General features: G+C 39.4%; 1 protein-coding gene across 7 annotated transcripts in view; it reads left to right on the top strand.

The window, feature by feature from the left end:
* The first annotated feature begins 567 nt into the window (after positions 1-567).
* MTM1 (myotubularin 1) overlaps positions 568-19,909 on the top strand; it is a 44,448-nt gene continuing 25,106 nt past the window's right edge. For 5 of the 7 annotated variants that reach the window (XM_080624413.1, XM_080624415.1, XM_080624417.1 and 2 more), the window contains exons 1-7: positions 568-634; positions 2,769-2,924; positions 12,536-12,607; positions 13,570-13,642; positions 15,131-15,225; positions 16,238-16,348; positions 17,263-17,364. In XM_080624413.1, the coding sequence (XP_080480539.1) occupies positions 12,545-12,607; positions 13,570-13,642; positions 15,131-15,225; positions 16,238-16,348; positions 17,263-17,364 (444 nt within the window). In that variant the 5' untranslated portion in view covers positions 568-634; positions 2,769-2,924; positions 12,536-12,544. Of the gene's footprint in view, positions 701-2,768; positions 2,925-12,535; positions 12,608-13,569; positions 13,643-15,130; positions 15,226-16,237; positions 16,349-17,262; positions 17,365-19,909 lie in introns of all 7 variants that reach the window. The other 2 variants (XM_080624414.1, XM_080624419.1) reach the window with 2 other exon arrangements.

The following is a 19,909-nucleotide window of genomic DNA, read 5'->3' on the forward strand; positions in this document are numbered from 1 at the left end:
GTGCTCCTGAGCGTCTTTGTGACCCCTCTGGACTTGCTCCAACAGGTCCATGTCCTTCTTGTGTTTGGGGCCTCAGAGCTGGATGCAGAACTGCAGGGCGGTCTCATGAATGCAGAGTAGGGAGCAGAATCACTTCCCTTGACCTGCTGGTCATGCTCCTTTTAGAATCCTAAAATCAGCTAGGTTGGAAAAGACCTTAAGATCGTCAAGTCCAGTCATTACCCGAGAACCGTCAAGTCCACCACTAAACTGTGTCACTGAGGGCCTCATCTGCACAGTTTTTGAACACTTTCAGGGATGGTGACTCCACTTCCCTGGGCAGCCTGTTCCAATGCTTGACAACCCTTTTGGTGAAGAAATTGTTCCCAATATCCAACCCAAACCTCCCCTGGTGTAGCTCGAAGCCACTACCCCTTCTCCTACCACTTGCTCATGGGGAAAAGATCCACCCGTCCTGAGCGTGGCCTCACGCACTTCCCGCCCCCGAGCCCCGCCTCCCCGGACTACAACTCCCGGCAGGCAGCGGGGCCGTGTCCTGCAGGGCGGAGCAGGCGCCAGCTGGTCACGTGAGCGCGCGAGGTGGGCCCGTGCGGCGTGTGCTCGGAGCCTCGCCCGGGTCCGTGGTGGCGTCGCGGTGAGTGTTTGTGGGGCTCGGTTCAACGGCGGAGCTGTCCCGCACTCGGCCCCGCTCCCCGGACAGGTACCCGGCCCTAACTCCTGGCCCTCGGATCCGCTCCTCCCAGCTGCCCCGCCGATGTACTCGGGCGGGGACTGTTCCCGGCCCGGGCCTTTCCTCCGGCCCAGCCCCTCTCCCTCGCGACCCCAGTCCCTTGCCTCTTCGCCTCCTGGGGTGGTCAGGGAGGTTGCTGGAGACTGCTGCGGGGGTATCTCCTTGCCGTCCCGAGCGCTTTGGGAGCCCGCGGGCCGTGGGACACCTGTGGCCGGCAACCGGGGGAACAGGGACTCGGACTGAGACTGGAAGGGTGGTAGGACTGGGCGGCCCGAAGTCGTTTGTTGCTGTTCCTGACTCGCATCCTGACGCGCTGAATCAGTCTGAAAGCAAGCCGTTGCTGAAGCGCATAGCCTAGCGTCATTGCTTCAGCAGCAAATTCGAGTTTGCTATTGAAGTTGGACTCTTGATTTTTACCTTTCACGTAAAAAGAAGTTCTCTCCTGTTACATTAAAATATTCCGAGTGCTCATGATTTCCTTTCAGACTTTTAAGTCGCTGCAATATTCTTCTCTGACTGGCTTGAATTTTTGTTCTGAAGCATGTGGCTGCTTTCAGTGTTCACGGCTAAAAAGCTTAAACCTTCCATTTCAGAGCAAACGTTTTTAGTTGATTTAAAACAAGAGATGACTCCTGAAGATGCTACATGGCTTCTGCCTGCTCTCCTCGTGCTATGGCAGTCACACCCCATAATTCTTACTTTGAGTGTTTGGTGTTTTCTTTTGGTTGGTTGGCTTGGTGGTTTTTGTGTTTTTTGTGTGTGTGGGTTTGTTTGTTTGTTTGGGGGTTTTTTTGTTTTTATTTTTCAGATGCATTTTGTGTAATTAAGAGCATAAGAAGGGTATTAGCTGTACTCTTTTCACGGAAACCCCTATTTTTCTTGGTACTATATAAAGCAAATTCAGTTTTCAAGTTGTGTAGATGTTGAGTAATTTGAAATTGACCTGTAAATTGACTTGTTACAGTAGGTACTAATCAAAGCTATGTTTAAAAAGCCCATGGCTTTGCTGTTTTGAGGCATTATTGTGCTTATTGCTTGCTAGTAATATATTTGTTTATAGTTAACTGATTTTGAAGGGCAGATATCTCATGATACAGGATTGGCACTGTGCAAAACCAGAACCTCTTTCCTGCTACAGTTTTCTATTTAAGATTAATTTGTGGTTTAGGTGGTTAAAGAAGTTAGGCTGTACAGTTATTAACAAAGCCGGTAAGTGCAGTGAGCCTTAACGCACAACGTACAATGTTTGGGGCTGTATGTAGCTCCACTGTGTGGCAAACAGCACAAGAGATGTGATACAGAAGTGTGTTCAGTAAAACGTGGGATTTTCCCTTTTTGCACTGTTTATCATCCTATGCTTGGTTAGAAGGAAACTTTCAGAATATGCACTTGCTGAAGAGATGGGCCTCTAGCATCCTCGAGGCTGAGCAGAGTCTAGTGTTAATGTATTCCTGAGCTGTAGAGTTAATGTTAACTAGCAATCGTTAATTTGGAATGCAAAACTAATGAGGAGTAACTGTAAAATCTTTAATATCATATGTGTTCTTTTAAAGGAGAGAATTTTTCTAAGAATGCAAATTAGGCAAAAGTAAGTTTTGTTTCATGGTCTATTCCTTCTGACTTCACCAAGTTGCATAGCAGCTTTCATGTGAAAGTCATTCCTGCGTGTATTTTGGGAGAAGAAACAAATAAATGGCAGTATTCTTTGGGAAGGGATGAGAGAGGAAATGCTTAACTGTGTGCAGAAAGATGCCTAAATATGTATGGGGACAGAAGCATGGTTAGAAGTCTGCATACAATTCACACATTAGAAACATTTATCTTAAAGCTTTAGAAGAGAAAGTTCCTTTCAATTCCAACTAGTTGATGCCAAACCTTCCTTACACAAGATAAAACATAAAAAGAACTCATACTGGTTTTTTTTCTGCAGAATGTTTTTAGTAGCAACTGTTCTGGGGTTTGCTTCCATTCTAAAAAGTTGTATTGAAATATTCTGGCAGTGCTAACAGCATCTTCCTACCTGTTCCATTCCTGTCAGGGGCCAGCTACAGCACAAAAGCCAAATGCTGTTTGAAAGTTGAAGAAATGAGCACACTGTTGTCTTCTCATCTCACGCTGAACTGGGTGTCTCTGTATTTTCTACGGCTGAAATGACTTATTAAACCTGGAGGCTTCTGAGCAAGCGAAAACAGAAGTAAGTGTTTTAAAGTAGACTGGGTTACACTTTTGTGTATGATAGGGTGTTTGTGTCAACAAAATCTAGGTGATTGGTGCACAACCTCTTTGCTGGGTTGTTGTTTGTTATAAATGGATGGAAAGGCTGTATGCCAGAGATGGTGTGATCGGAGTGGACCCATTAATGCATAACATACGCAGGCAGATATGGAATGCAGAAGTATCAAACTTTCTGTGCTCAGCAAGCTACCTGCCTGTTACTTGAAAGGGAGTATACTCAAAAGTGTGGTGCTGTCCCATGAATGATTTAGGCAGGATACTCCCAATCTCCCCTTTCTTTGGGACCGAAGCAGAAAATGGTTTGTGGATGGCTTCATCATAGTCACAGAATCATGGAATGGTTTGGGTTGGAAAGGACTTTAAAGATCATCTAGTTCCAACCCATTGTTTTAAACAATCTCAGAATGGTACTTTCTTAATAGTAGTACGTGTATTCAGAGAAGCAAGTCATGTAGTGGAAGAAGGAACTAAAAGCAGCACATGAAAGAGAATTGAGTCTGATGCATTGGTTTTACATGTTCTGAAAGGAAAGTGGAGGAAAGCCCAAGCAGGGGATGTAATTTTAGCTGTTAGTATAATTTTTTTTTTATACAGTATATCATTATATAACATGAAATTTCCATTTCTCTTGTGGAATCATCGGTTGAATCTTTAGCAATAGAACTACAGTGGCCTAAGGGGATATCTTTCAAGAAGAATGAGCAAAAGCAACTGAAAGCTTTCTTAATAGAAATCTTTGAAGCTGTATTTACTATCCCATAGGCCTTCCTGTCAACTGCATCAGCTTTTGACAATGTGGGAGGTATGCATTCCCTGCAGGGAATGCAGTGTAGAGAAAATAGACTGGGTGGGTTTAGAAAGCCATGGATCAACCTTCAGGCATAGGTTTCCTACAGATGTAATGCTGATTCTAGTGGTAATGTGACAAGTGATTCTAAAAAAATCCACTTGCCTCTGTCATGCTACCTAACATAGCTAAATTTAACAGCTACTTGCTATACAGGGCTACGTGTATAGAGAGAAGCTACTACTTTCTTTGATCCACTCACATGACTGAATTTTCAGTTTAGAATTTGGCAACCAGATATTAAGAAAAGTCAGGAAAAAATATAATCATGGCAAAAGAAACATATTATGCGTAGAATAATACAGAAGCAATAAGTTTGTAAAAGTGGAGAGAAATAATTGGTGCCATAAATTACAAGGAATAGACTTCTGACAATTGCTAGAAAACAGGCCTTAGCAAATAATTATATTTATTGTTGCTGAAGTAGGTGCTGCTTTTTCTTGTTACTGTGATATAAAGCATGAGAACTATCTAACAGGTCCATCAGTAGATAAATTACTCAATGTCCATGATGTCATGTGTCCTACTATATCATTGCTCTCTTGCAAAGAGCTTGTAATTCTCTTACAAGAAAGCTTGCCAGGATAGAAGCCAGGGATATCACCCTAAGCTACATTTTCAATATAATTTGAAAGGGGGAAGCAATTGAGCTGATAATTAGAAAAAGTAATGTTACAAACTTTTATGCTGGGTCTTGTTGGAAGTTGTGATTTTCTTTGAAAATAAGGTGGGAGTCAGATTCCAAGAGAAGTTAAGACAGTAAAAAAAAAAACCCAACCCACCTTCAAACAGAGACAGCGGAAATATCAATCAGGGCAGAACTGAAGAGTTTTTTACTCCCTCCAGCTTTTTTTTTTTTAAGAAACATATACACAGCAGTGCTCTGAGAAAATATTTGCCAAGATTTCCACGAAGCTACTTGTTGTTACTTGTACAGCTTCATTGTCAGTATATTATTTTTTGTTAGTGCAAGGTCTTCCTTCTAATGTCTTCAAAACTACCTGGTATCGTAAGCCTGTAAAATAGGAGTGGGCAGGCAACTGGTCCACTTCTGATTTGTTTGTTGAATTAGCAGCCACTTGACTGTTGTGAACTTTTGTTCGTTTGTGCTAGTTCATACTGAGTCCTCTGGGGATGATGACTTGCCCTTTCAAATACAGGGCACATTAGGGAACAAGAGAATGCTTTCCCTGGGAGAGGAGCCTTTCTGATTCTTCGCAAACAGATTCAGCAGTGGGTGTGGAGTTGTACAGCTTGCAGAGAGTTGGCAACTTGAGGGATTCCGGAGTGCTTTTTTCTGAGAGACAGGAAGCTGGGCCAAGAATTTGAGCTAGGGAAACAAATAGCTCCAGATTGCAACTTTTTGTGAAGTGATACTTCTTTTGTAGGATCCAGGATTTTTTTCATAATGCGTTACTGATGAATTTGATTAACTGACTTAGAAACTCCAGTGCAGAAAGGCAAATACTAACATATATTCTACCTGCACATTATCCCATTGATGCTATACTGCTGGCATGCTTTCTGTGTTCTAGCTATGGCTTGAATTGAGAAGCCTTTTGAAGAGACTTGAAAGCTCATATGGTTTGTCTGGAAAATGTACACTTAGTAAGTACATGTGAATAGGGAATGTCATTTAGACATTAAGGGAGAAGACCCACCAGTCTTATATCAGTAGAATAATGAGTATTGCTTGAGGAAAGGTAAGGGCTGCAGACTCCATTACTAAGAGGTTGCAGGTGGAAGGATTTTACACCCTGTGTCTGTGATAGTAAATTAAAAATAGGAGATTCCATGATCACTACTCCATGTCATAGAATCATAGAATAGTTAGGGTTGGAAAGGACCTTAAGATCATCTAGTTCCAACCCCCCTGCCATGGGCAGGGACACTCCACACTAAACCATGCCACCCAAGGCCTCATCCAGCCTGGCCTTGAACACCACCAAGGACGGAGCATTCACAACCTCCCTGGGCAACCCATTCCAGTGCCTCACCACCCTCTCAGTAAAGAATTTCTTCCTTATATCCAGTCTAAACTTCCCCCGTTTAAGTTTGAACCTGTTACCCCTTGTCCTGTCACTACAGTCCCTGATGAATAGTTCCTCCCCAGCATCCTTGTAGGCCCCCTTCAGATACTGGAAGGCTGCTATGAGGTCTCCACGCAGCCTTCTCTTCTCCAGGCTGAACAGCTCCAACTTTCTCAGCCTGTCTTCATAGGGGAGGTGCTCCAGTCCCCTGATCGTCCTCGTGGCCCTCCTCTGGACTTGTTCCAACAGTTCCATGTCCTTTTTATGTTGAGGACACCAGAACTGCACACAATACTCCAAGTCGACTCCACTCTGGAATAAGTACAGGTAGAAGTTTATGACTGGATGTGTAAAGGTGGTTTGTTGGTGTGCATCACAGTTGATACATTTAACTATGATGCCTGAATTGGCGTTACTCGGAGCCTGATTTTAATGTCAGTACTGTATTACTTTTAAATGTTAAAATCTATTTTTCAGTTAAGTAGTCTAAATGTATCAGGTCAGAGAGCATGGGTGACATCATGGTGAGTAATGATCGAGGACTGGAGGACCTATTCTATGAAGACAGGCTGAGAGAGCTGGGCTTGTTCAGCCTGGAGAAGAGAAGACTCTGGGGAGAACTTAGAGCAGCCTCTATCTAAAGGGGGCCTATAAGAATGCTGGAGAGGGACTTTTTACAAGGGTATGTAGTGATAGGACAAGGGGGAATGGCTTTGAACTGGAAAGAGGGTAGTCTTAGATGAGATACAAGGAAGTAGTTCTTCCCTGTGAGGGTGGTGAGGCACTGGCACAGGTTGTCCAGAGAAGTTATGGCTGCCCCATCTGTAGCAGTGTTCAAGACCAGGTTGGATGGAGCTTGGAGCAAGCTGCTCTAGTGGAAGATGTCCCTGCCTATGGCAGGGGGTTGAAACTGGAGGAACTTTAAGGTTCCTTCTAACCCAAGCCAGTCTGTGATTCCATGATATGGTAATTCTAAAATTTTATTACCCTTTAATGAGATGAGTGACTACTTTTGACTTCATTAGATTAAATGCTCATTTACTAGTGTTAAAGTTGCTGATGCTTATGTCAGTGGCTCTCTGATATGATAACTTGAATGCTGTTGCTGGCGTTCAAGACCCTTGAGGACTTTTGCTTTTCCATATTTTTTTTAAGGATTTATGCTCCTTTATGCTTAATATGTGGAGTGAAATGCTTTCCCCTCCCCTTTCGCTCCCTTCATGGTTGCTTTAGCTTAATTTTGCTACTGTCTTAGAAATTCCTAGAGTCTTGCCCTGTTCTAGATGTTATTTCTGAAACCTAATGTATTCTCTGTTATCTCTTCCGTGCAGTTGTTGTGCTGACAGATGTGGTTTTGGTTTTAGGACCTTGTATTTTATGCTTTTATTTTATTAGGGGAAACACAAGGCAGCATATTCATACTGGCTCTGTAGGTTGTTACTCTACCAAATAAAACCCTACAGTCTTTGTATGACACCAGCATATCTTGTCATTAGAAACCTGATGTTTCATTTTTTGCATCTTCTGTTTAAATGAAGATGCAAGAAGCTTTTCTGTGTCCCCACACTAATCTACACTTATCTTTCAAGCACAGCAAACAATTGTTTACTAATATGATACTGGTTTTCTTCGCTTTGAAATAATTCCTTATTTGGCATCAGGTCTAACTATGAAAATAACATAATTTTTTGATTTAGACTGGCAGATGCCTTGCAGATCTTAAATGATTAACCCAGAGCACTCATCGCTTTCAAGTTTCATATAATTGCCCAGTTGTAACTCTTTTTGGAAGTCTTCTAGTTGTTTTCTGAATTACTATGACAGCAAATGGAGAGGTTTAGTAAATTTTGTACCTGTATTTTTAGGAGAGGCCTTGGAGATGCACAGACTTTTTTCATTCTTGCACAAATCACTATCTGGAGCAGGTTTATTAGAAGTTTGGCTTTATCCTGTGTCATGGTTATTGATGTGTGACAGAAATCGGAATGCTTCTAGAAAATGCCCTAACTTTTTGTTGTTCATTTATACTATATTGATAAATCTGATACTTGTAAAAGCATCCAGTTTCCCTTATATTTGTTTAAGTATATTTACATGCCCACACAATAACTGTTTCAACATATAATAATATGTCACTAATGTTTTTTTCATCATGTTTACTTCTTAGTATATTCTGTGTCTTTTGTGTGTGGTAATTTTATTTTCTCAATCTTTCCGGATTAACAGTGAACATTATTGACTATAGAAAGTTTAAAACTTCATTTTAGGTTAAGTGTTGTCAAAATTGTTGTTGCTCCAAATGATTGATGTTGGTACAAATTTGAAAGTGGATTTGTCCAAAGTTTTAATCCAGTGATGGATGGTCAATAATATTAAATATCTGGAAAGTGGTGCTCACAATTTACTTGATGTGTTTACTTGATCTCAGATGTTTGTGATAGTAATCCTTTGGCAGGTGCAGATTATGTTGTGTTTGGGAACAAACTAGTTCTTTATATATGTAAAGATTTTAGGTTGACACATGCATAGCTTAGTTGTATAATAGTTACAAATTATTTGGTGTGATTCTGGTGTGAAGGACCAGCAAAATGTCAAATTAGCTTTAATTTGTTTGTGGATCATAAACAATGAGAATTAGTTTCACCAGGATGTTGTCAGTCTTAACATGGCTTATAAGAGTTTAGGTGGTCTTTCCAAGCTGCGCTGCACACATCCTCTAATCTGTTGGCAGTGAAGAACCTTAGGAGTGGCCTGTCACTTCAGGTTTCTTAACCCTCAAAAGCTTGTTTACATGTTTTGGCGTTTGTTTAGATTTTCTGGGTGGGTATGTGCTTGTGTTATTTGTAAAGAGCAGATTGGATCCTTGAATTGACTTCTTAAAACCTGATCTTCAGTGCCTATCCTTTCAAATGTGATTGTGCCTCCATTCCCATGAATCCTAGGAAGCACAAGTCTAAATATAATATTTAATGAAAATACAGATCACAAATAGTTTAATTGTTATTGTAAGATCATTGGAGCCTACATTTCTTGGTAGTGTTACTATATTAAGTCCTGGTAACTTTAACAACGCTTTGTTTATTAGTTCAAGTTAAATCCAGTAAAATTGCTTTGTCTCCTTCCTATTATGGATTCAGGGAAGAATGCTCACTGTTTGTAACTTCAGAATATCATAAACACAGTTGTCTGATTTGTTTTAAATTTGCAGAGTAATTGTACTTCTGTTCAGCTCCTGACAAGCATGAGGTTTGCATGGTTTTCATTTTTTTGTATAGAAGTGCATATGGGTGATACTGGGAAATAAAAAGTGTTTGCAGTGGAAAACTACTTGCCAGATTTTTCCCTGTGTGGCAGGACTGCTGTGGCTCTGTGATAATGAGAAAGTTGTAGCTATTTTAAGACTACGATGGAGTATGGTTTTGAATTGTTCATGGTAATATTACTTTGGGAGGTTGCCAGAAGCTGCTGCTGCAGTTTGACAGAAAAAGAAATATTATAAAAGGAAATATTTTATGTTAATTTAGAATGATTTTGAAATCTTGTTTGCTCTTTTGATACAGAGGAGTCCACTTCTTTAAGGGTGTGTCCTTGTTTGATCAATAATTTTAAATGAGAATTTGATTTTCTCTGTTGTCTGAAGGTCATAGAAGCATAGAGTAATTCAGATAGGGTGAAACTTCAGAAGGTCTCCGCTTGCTCAAAGCTTTATTGGGTCTTAAAAAACTCTAAGGATGGAGTCTGCAACCTCCCTGGGTCCTATTTTCACTGTCTCGCAGTGCAAAAGGAGGTTGGAGGGGGGTTTGGTTTAGTTCTTCCTTAAGTCAAGCTGGAATCTAGTTTGTTTCAGCTGCTGTTGTGTGTTGTCCTCTCATCACTTTGAGGACTCTGGCTCTGTCTTCTAAGTAACCACCTTAAAAGTACTGGTGGGTAGCTGTGAGTCCCACTGAAGCTGTCTATTCTTCAGATGGAATAATTCTCAGCTCCCTCAGCCTCTCATTATAGGACAGGTGCTCCAGGTTCTGCGCCTCTTGGTGATCTTCCTGTCTATTGGGTGTTCTATAATGCAAAGTTTAATTACATGACCATAGTTTGTATAGAGAAATCAGGGAAATGTGGGTGGTTATAAACGTGCTTATTTGTATTTGGGTTTTTCAAGTGTGATTTGAATTCAAAGCAAAATGGAGGTAGCGCAAAAAAAAAAATTCACTTACATAGTGATGTGACTGGCATTAATTTTAGTGAAAATGTTTTATGGATTTAAAGGAAAACCATCTGACATATAACACCTTCAATACATATTTATTCAACTTAATTAGCTCTAAATAAGCCTGATTTGCATTATTGAAGTGTTGGAAATGAAACAGTAGATGGTTGTAATTCTACAATGAAATACTCTGTAGAAATTGAAGTAGATGAGTAAATTCATTTACTGTGAAAAAAGAAATCAGCCTCATGGGGTATTGGGGGAATGTTACACAAAATAGATTTCCATACACCGAAACACACACACGAGGGTCTGCTGTAAGAGCTGCCAGGCATCTTGGTGTTTGAAATTGCCTTGTGGGGTAGCAGCATGGAGGGAAGGTGAGCACTTTCCTGCTGTGCTTCTGATTCTACAAAGAGACATTTTTCTGAGCTTCTGAAAGGATCTCTGCTTATGAGTTTGGGAAAAGTTATAGTCAGTGAGTTGTAGTCAGGAGTCAGATGATTATTTCAGAATCGTAACTCACTTGATGTGCTACTGCTCAGCCAAAACTTAGTGAATGTGCAGTAAGGGAAGAAATAATGTAGAAAGCAAAGGAGGAAACAGAAAACTTATAAAACACTTCATGCCGTTCCCTGTGTGAGCAGCAGAAGTAGGCTGTGATTGGATATAGAATTGAAAGGCATAAGGAATATCCAAATGAGCTTTTGTTTTGCTGAGCTGAGGCAGTGGGTTGGCATGAGGTGGGCACCCAGTATCCCTGTTGGGCTTGCGTGACCTCTGATGCAGCTCGTCTCTCTGTGGCTTTGCTGATGGAGTAGCTGCGGTTGCAAGATCAACACCTAGAGTGTGCCTGTACCTACTGCAGTCAATGTTTCCATTTGGCAGTGCAGGTCTATTTAGGGGTGTCACATCTTTTTAAAAAGTCACTTTTCTAGGGGTTGTTTATGCTCCCATGTCTCTCTTGGTTGGTACGACCTTAATTTACATTTATGTGAGCTGAAATTAAAACCACTTTCTATGCTGACGTAGAAAAAACTGGGGCTGCTGTGCTTTTCTCTTTGTCCCATCTGTTATTTCTCACTTAAAATATGAACAAAAACCATATGGAAAACATTTTAAAACAAGCTTCTCAGTAAATATACTTTTAACCTTTATAAGTCTCTCATTATTAGAAAACTTCTGTGGATTAAGGAAAGTAATCTGAACAAATACTGGATATTCACAAGTTAACATAGCAATGTAAAAAATGTTAAAACTGCCTTAAGCTTAATAGTATGCAAGATGCTGGAAGGAAGGAAAAAGTTCTCTGAAGATTATAAGCTTTATTGTCAAAACTCAGGTCATAGTTTTCCAGCTTCTTCACACAGGCATATTCCTGTATTGTTATAGTAGCTTCAAAGCATTTTTGATCTGGCAGTTTGTGTTGCTGTTGCTTGTCTGGGACTGCTGCAGTGTCACTGTGAGCCCACTGTTATGCAGCAGCATGGGCTGATTTGTCATGGTGCAGAGAGCTTGGTGCAAGCTTACCAGTGTTGAGAGGGGTGTGAAAGTGCTTGTTTAAGGCTACAAATTCCAATTATGGAATACAAACAAAGATGGTGTGGTCTGTAATCATCTATTCCCCCCCTCCCCCCCCAAGCAACAAACAGTAAGAACTCAAGGTTGTACCTACTTGTGCGATGATGGTGGCTTCACCGAGGGTATGTGACTAGTGAAAAGGAAGTACAATGTGCCACAAAGTTACTGTTTGGAGTAACTTCAGAAATGATCGTTTTCACAGTGTCTGTTCTAGCGACCCCCTGTGCAATGTCAGGAAATGATTGACATGATGAATCCTGTATCATGTGATTCTGTCTTTAATCAATAGCATTTAAAATGGAAATAAAATCTTTTCCTTTATAGGAAGGAAATCTCAAGGCTCTTCAGACGAGGAGACCGGACACTCCCCCTTCTGGTGCGCTAGCTGCAGTTTCAGTTTAGGAAATGGGTTGTTTTTAAATGTAAAAGTACTGGGGAACATTTTTCCTTCTATGTACTGATGTGCTTGTGATTTCAAGAGCTGTGTCATAATTTTACAGTTTGTTCCTGTTTTCCTAAATGAAAAGTCTTAATACAAATACTCCAAGTAGGATGCATTTCATAATATGTGTATCCTGTTGCTTAAAACAAATGCTAATGCCTCTTGACTGAACTAATAATAGTATTCAAACAACGGAATTCCAAAATACTGCTTGACTTGAAGTAGACCTTATGATAAGAACCAATCTCAGAGCTAGTAATGGATTTCTTGGTAGATTTGGATGCTTTTAAATAGTGACCTTCACTTACAAGGCATTGTGTAGTTTTTTAAAATCAAGAGCAACTTGCAAAACCTTCCTGAAGGTTCTTGATGTCTGCCTGTGCACCTCCAAAGTCTAAAATCTCTCCTGTAAATGGAACGTAGTCCAGGTGGAAGTTTATGTCTCCAATTTGTGTTTTCTCATCAGATACCCAGTATGGCCTCGTCATCAACACCTAAATATAATTCAAACTCCTTGGAGAGCTCCTCAAGTAAAAGGGTGAGTGGAGCTTTTTTCATGTGTTTTATGTCAAAGGTCACAGAGATCATTATCTTCCGTATTTGGGTAGAATAATGCATCTTTGACTTTCTACTTTCTTGAATGTATGTATGTATTTTTATCACTAAGATTCTAATTCAGTTAACTGAGTTGATTTAAAACTTTTCATAGTGGATGCTTGAAGTACTCTATCACAAATTATGAGCGCCTCCTTAAAAATCAATTCTAATTTACTCTTTGCTTTCTACACTGAAATATTCTGTGGCATTCTTGGAAGTTTTTGGTACTTTGATGCTGTAGAAAGACTCTCTAGTGCAACTTGTAAGATACACCTAGTTATGTTTGGCTGGCTTGTTATTATAATGTCCATCTGTAGTGGAAAATACATTGAAGCATTCTAAGTCGCATTCCCTCCTGCTTTTGATGCTGTGTGGCTGAGGAAAATGTAACCTGTGTGCAAGAAAATGGAAATGAAGGTTTTATTTAGCTTTTTAAACATTGCTTCAAAACCATAGATTATTTTCCTGTTAATCATTCTTGAAAACTACTGAATGTGGGAAAGTCACAAGTGAGTAGATTGTGTGTAATGGTTCTGAATATGCTGCTTAAATGACTTTGGTTGATTTGTTCTTCCAAGCCTAGTGTACTTGGAAAATTAAATGCACAAAGCTTTCAGAGAACTTTCAGTATAGGAATTTAATTCCAATTTAATGTAAATACAATTAACTATTCTTTTAAAAGGAGAAAGACTAAAACATTCTTATGTTTCAGAGCTGTTCAACCTTCAGATATTTAATAGTTGCTGTTTAGGATAGTGGGGTGTATTCCTGGTATAGTTCAGTCTGTCAGTTTCTACTGTGGAAGAACCTGGTTTTCCATGCAGAAATTACCTTGTTGTTTTTAAATCTGGAACTTGAAGGGATTGTAAATAATGATGTGCTGTTGTACTTCTCTTTCTTTAGACTCTGAAAGATGGAACTAACTGGGAACAAAATGAAGAAATACCTCGTCTGCCAGGAGAGACTAGAGTTACAGGTATGAAGCTATGTAACTGCCTAGTGCAGTGTGTGTTCAGGAGTCTGGCATATACGTATCTTATGTATGGTGTATATGTATCTTACTGGGTTGTTTCATAATTTGGACTTCTTTGGGCTGGGTGTGGGTGTGAGTGGCATGCATTTTTTTTTAGTTAATTGTGGGATGGACTTTTTGTTAGTAATCACAAGTAACTTTTTAAGTCTTTGAAATCTTTGTTTGCACACATGGTAGATCCTGTGATACAAAGAAGTGGCAAGTCAAGATGTGTCATAACTGTACAGACTGGGTAGCACATGTCTTCTAATGAGAGCCACTCCAAGCTTTCCAAAGTCAAGAGAATTTTACCCACTGTGTATCAGCATGTTGTGTAGTGAGCCTTAGCCCAAACTGACTACCTTAAGTACAGTCTTATGCTTCCTAGACACAACATGGCATGCATGTAGCTACTGTGCACTTGTTAGCCTTTACATGCAGTAATGTTGTAGCATAAGGAGGATTGTTTACAGTGGTTCTTTACATGATGGAGGCTCTTCCTGGGATAGAGTCTTCCACTGATGGGAATTTGTGCTGGGATATCAGAATGCAGCGTAAGTGGTCTGTTTAATTTGTGAAGCTTCTCCTTCCCCCCTGCCCAGGATTTGTTAGTTGGGTTCGTAAACAAGATTGGCTGAAGTGAAACAAAAGTGGTGATTCAGAGGAAGTAGTTACATTATTAATGAGGAAAGTTGTGGGGAAGGCACGAGGGAGAGGGCGTGGGACTAAGATGAATGTTTGATATGAACCTTATGAAAATTGTGCTTTGAGGCAGCACGCTGGAAAGAGCATGCTTGTTGTGGAAGGCAGATAAATGGATTGGGCTAAAGAAATGAGTGGACAGGGAGAAATAGGTGGTTTGTAATGCTTCACTTAAGTTTAATGGCATTGCTTCAGTTAAATCTTCCTTTTTTGAGTAGTATGTGTTAGTACTCATTTTGTTACTGCCCTTGCTGAAACAGTGCTGATGGCCCTGCTGTATTTGATTGCCTCAAATTGAAATGTAATGTCTCTCTTCAGGATGGTGAGTTCCCTAAACACTTTACAGCTGGAACTACTACTTCAATGCAGAATTGGTTACAGAGCACTGAAAGATATAATGGTATCAAAGAATGTATTTGTTCTGTGATAGTGAATAGATTGGTTTAGTAATTACAGAGAGGACTTAAATCTACTCCCTGTGTGACATGCCCTCTCCCACATAGTGCTGAGAAGGAGAACACAAATGTAAATAGGGAAGGCTGCTGAAATGTCCTGATTTAATTTGAACAGGTGTAATGTATGAAACTTGCACATTTTCTTAATTCAAGTGCCTAAATTCAGATTTACTGCTTTCTAAATTCATCTCTGAGTGCAGCTCTTTTTATTTTACTGCTACTTAACTAATGCTGTCCTTAGCTCCAGTTTTTTTTTTCTTTTTGCAATCTCTAAGAAATGCTGCATTTCTTACAGACAAGGAAGTTATTTATATGTGTCCATTTAATGGCCCTGTTAAAGGAAGAGTGTACATCACAAATTACAGGCTGTACCTAAGAAGTGTGGAAAATGTGAGTAATATGCCACAATTACTTCCGTGGGATGAATTGGCTTTAACCCCCTTCCCTTCACCCCCACTGCCTTTGATGTATTTTGTGACCAGTTCATTTGTTTTAGTTTTGGCATACACATGCTTGTGGAATTGCATGGGAGGCTTTTTACTTGAAGTGGTCTGTTATGTTTGTAATAACCATATCGTAACTGTGTAATGACTAAATAGTAATTGCCTTTGTGCCACTGTGAAATCCATATAAAAATGGAAGTTCTTTAAAGTTAAATGTGTTATAAAAATGTGGGTTTTGCCTGGTAAAATTACAGTTTAATCACACTGAACTGATACCTTTATCTTTTGCCTGTTGGAGCTTTTTTGATAGCTGTTCCCTTTACACTTATTCTGTGATAGATCAAGGGCAGCGACTAATGATGTGCAATAGCTCTTGAAATGCTTATCAGTAAACCAAGGTTTAAGATTGCCCTTCCTGTTAGAAAAGAAAAATAGTTTGATCGATAGAACCTCACATGGGTGCTAGAAGCGGTAGCGTGTTCGATAAGCAGTGACGTGAAAGAATAAAATATGCCTGTTACCTGTTTAATAATTTATTTTTCTTAAATAATGTTTTAGGACTATTGAACTGAGATCTTTCTGGTTGCAGCTAACTCTACTAGTAATACCTTTTTTATTTTGTTCTACTGTATTCTGCATGTTGATAAAGCAGTCTGAGCAAGCAGAGGCATTCAGAAGTACATAGCAGAATACATATTTCAGAATTTTGCCACCTTTATTCCCTGCATTCTGTATTAGGCATGAAGTGTTTTTGTTGAATGTTTAATTGGATGATGTTCAAACTGTGAAGTGACTGTACAGACTTCATAACATGTTGGCAGGGGAGACTCAAATCAAATGCAGAAATACACTTTTGCTTCCTATATGTATTTAATGTCTGCTTTCTATTCTCGAATGCGTAGGAGCAGTTTGCTTCAGTCTTCAGATTAATCTTTTCCTTACTTGAACTTTCCTTGCAGGATCCAGTTGTGGTGTTGAATGTTCCATTGGGTGTAATTTCAAGGATTGAAAAAATGGGAGGGGCTTCCAGCAGAGGAGAGAACTCTTATGGATTAGATATAACCTGTAAAGTAAGACTTTCCAATAATTCAGTAGGAAATGAAATCCGGAGATTCTGTTTCTCACTGCTTACCTATTTATAGGAATTAAAATACAGCAAGTTCCCCACAGCTAAATTTAAAAAGAGGTTTTTGGAGCTGAAGAGGGAAATACCTATTGTATAAAGGGCTGTCTTCTCTGTGTGTGAGGGGAGTGATTGGACTTCCTTTCTGAATCACTAACTAATGACAGGTTTTGCACAGCAGTTATGTTGTAGGGCTTTATTCCTGCATTGCTTCATTATTTCATTTGTTCTGTAAGTAATTTTTTTTATAATCCTGAAATCTTTTTGGAGAGCACCTCTGATGGGGGTTTTGTGAGGTGTAAAGGCAGTGAAAAGCCTAGGAACTCTCTGCTTCCTTAGTAACACACAAAAATTATGTCGCCATGAAAAAATATGGTCACTGGGGAGTTCCCAGTGGATAATTTGGGATTCTTTGACTCATTAATGGAGTATCTATACACATTTGATTCTCTAGTTAATGCATAGATTGCTTATTTTTGACATTAGTGATGAGAAAATAGCTAGGGACAATGTAGTCTAGACAGATAATTGGCAAATTTTCATTTTGAAAACATAGAGTAATTCCCATCCTGCAAATATTTGGTAGCTCAGGAGACTTTTTAGTGAATCAGATACAGTCATTTTTGATGGCTTTGTGACAAAGCAGTGTTTGCATCGCAGAGTGTGGTACTGCTTTATTTGTAGAATTTTTATGCTCTATTTTATTTTATGGGATAAGAAAGAAAACTGAACACTCACAATGGCTTGAGGTGTGTTGCAAGCAGATTCTAAATCATGCTTAGTGAATAATGTAGCATTTGTATGTCAGATAAAAATATCTTGCTGCTTTCGTTCACTTAGAAGATAATGCCTTTGTTTTAGGACATGAGAAATTTACGGTTTGCATTAAAACAAGAAGGGCACAGTAGAAGAGATATATTCGAAGTCCTCACAAAATATGCTTTTCCCCAGTCACATAACTTGGTAAGTTACATCATTTATGCTATTGAGTTGTTTTAATGCAGGGTTCTTGCCAAGTAACTGTCCACTAATGGGCATCATGGTTACTTAAAAAGAATAAGCATGAAATCTGCATAAACTAAAGAGTTAATTTTATTTTTTACATTTACAACACTTAGATCTACATATTTGTAAAATCATGTTATATGCTATATGTCTGGTAAACTATTGAATACTTATGATCCATATGGATTTCATTTCTTAGAGACTGCAAGTTATCCTCCCTAATTAGGAAATGCAATAGTACATGCCTTGATTTCTTGAAAATGTTTGATTTTTGGGGAGCCTCCAAGGCAATGATAAATCTGCATAACCAAGAGTTTTACTTCACAGTATCACAGTATGCTAGAGATTGGAAGGGACCTCAAAAGATCATCTAGTCCAATCCCCCTGCTGGAGCAGGAACACCTAGATAAGGTTACACAGGAATATGTCCAGGCGGGTTTTGAATGTCTCCAGAGAAGGAGACTCCACAACCCCCCGGGCAGTCTGTTCCAGTGTTCTGTCACCCTCACTGAGAAGAAGTTTCTTCTCAAGTTTAAGTGGAACTTCTTGTTTTCCAGTTTGTACCCTACTACTACTTCAGAAAAAGGAGACATGTTAAGACAATGCTTGTTTTATTGATGAAACTGATGAAAAATAGAACAGGCAGCTAATATAGTAATGAATTTACAGATTTATTTCAAGTTAAAAAACGATCTAACGGAAGGAATTGAATGACAATGATAACTAACCATTATCTTCTGTTTCTATGCCAAAATCTGTGTATTGTGCTTGGTGTGGATAATTTTGACAGCTCTTCATTAAATTCTTCGTTTTGTCTTTTGTAAAATTCAGTTTACGCTTTATTGGGATGGTTTCATTTAGAATAATTGAGTAACTGTTCACAAAATGTTAGAGGGTTCTGCTATGAATCTTTAAGAACTTTGTTCAGAGAATTGTTGAGTCTGAGGCTGCAGCAAGAGTCTTATTTCCTTCTCTGAAGATAACGTGTCAATCAATGGGCTATACTCTATACACATTTAATTCTTTAAAACTTTTTTGCAGAAATTCAGAATTCAATTTGCAAACAGTCTGGAACGAAAACATAAGGAAAAATAAATGCTTTTGGTTAAAATATTTTGTAGTGTTAATGGGTAGGTCTCAAGAAACGAAACATTTCTACATTTGAGTAGGTGTGAGGAGTTCTACAACAGGCTTCTTTGTGAGTACAAGAAGCAAATATATCACTAAGTACTGTTGTTTTTTGCCTCAATATGAGAGAACGATTGAAAGCATAACAGGATATATGGACTTTGAAAGGATGATGGAAAAGAGAAAGCTATATGTAGAAAAATTATAGAGAAGTTTGTGTCAAGAGGGGCTTCTGTTGCAAGTAGGGCTGTAGATAAGGGTATCCAGGGCACAGTCAAGCCTAGTCTTGAATTTTTCCTGTGAGGTAGGTTCTGTCATGTCTCTGGACAATCTCATCCCGTATTTGATCTCATGGTGAAGAATTCTGTTTTTCCTTGCATTCAAGACCAGTATGGATTTGCATGTAGTGCATATGGGCAAATTAAGTTGTAACTGACTTAGAAAAGTCCCTTGTGGGTTTTTTTCTGGCGTACAATCCAACTACAGGGCTTGAATAACATGGTAATGACATGTGGACTTGTATGAGGTTTTGTCACCTCAGCCCTGGTGTTCCTGTCTAGCAATGGTTGTGAGTAATGTGAGTAGTGCACTTCCTGCTTTATTGTTGCACCTGTTGAACATAGTACAACTCATCATTACATGGCCTGGCCCATTCTGAATGTAGCTTGCCAGTAGAAGTTATGTTGAATAATGAAATGCTCAGTCAAGGCAGAGGTAAGTTTGTCTTCAGATTCAGCAAAGCACTAAAACTGGGGAAGACAGTGACAATATGAAGAATGGCTGTACTTTATATCTCTTGGCTACGTTTGGAGCTGGGTATAACCACTAGAAATTATGATTACTTTGGAGTGAAGTAAGCCTATGCTGTATCATGAAGTTGCACCTTCCCTGATTTTCTAATGTCACAAAGTGAATAAGCCCTTAACTTTAAAATGAGCTAAGCAAATGTGTGATATTTTTTGTGTGCTTTCACTGTATTGCAGCAAGCAGTTTAAATTGATCCTGCCAAAGGTGGGTGTTTCTGCCTGGTTGCTCATCCCTGCCTTGGCTTTCCTTGCATGAGTTTGAGGCTCTATGATGAACCAGATAGGGGATTAAAGGGACTAAAGCTAAACAAGGTAAAAAAAAAAAAAAATAAAATAAACAAAAAGCTTTACCCTGAGTCGTTTCCTCAGTCTTGTCAGCCCAGTGTGAGGATGGAGTTGAGGCATCTGTGGCTGGTTATGAATAAAGAGTAATGATGGGACTGCCTCTTTCAGTGACTGGTTTAGAACAAGGTTTCACTGTCTTAATGTGACAGTATGTCCGGGCTGTGCATGCCTGCCTTTTCCTTTGAATGTAGGGTAATACTCTGACCATGCAGCCAGCTCCATCA

Source organism: Psittacula echo (assembly GCF_963264785.1).
Source record: "Psittacula echo genome assembly, chromosome: 8".
Classification (NCBI taxonomy): domain Eukaryota; kingdom Metazoa; phylum Chordata; class Aves; order Psittaciformes; family Psittacidae; genus Psittacula; species Psittacula echo.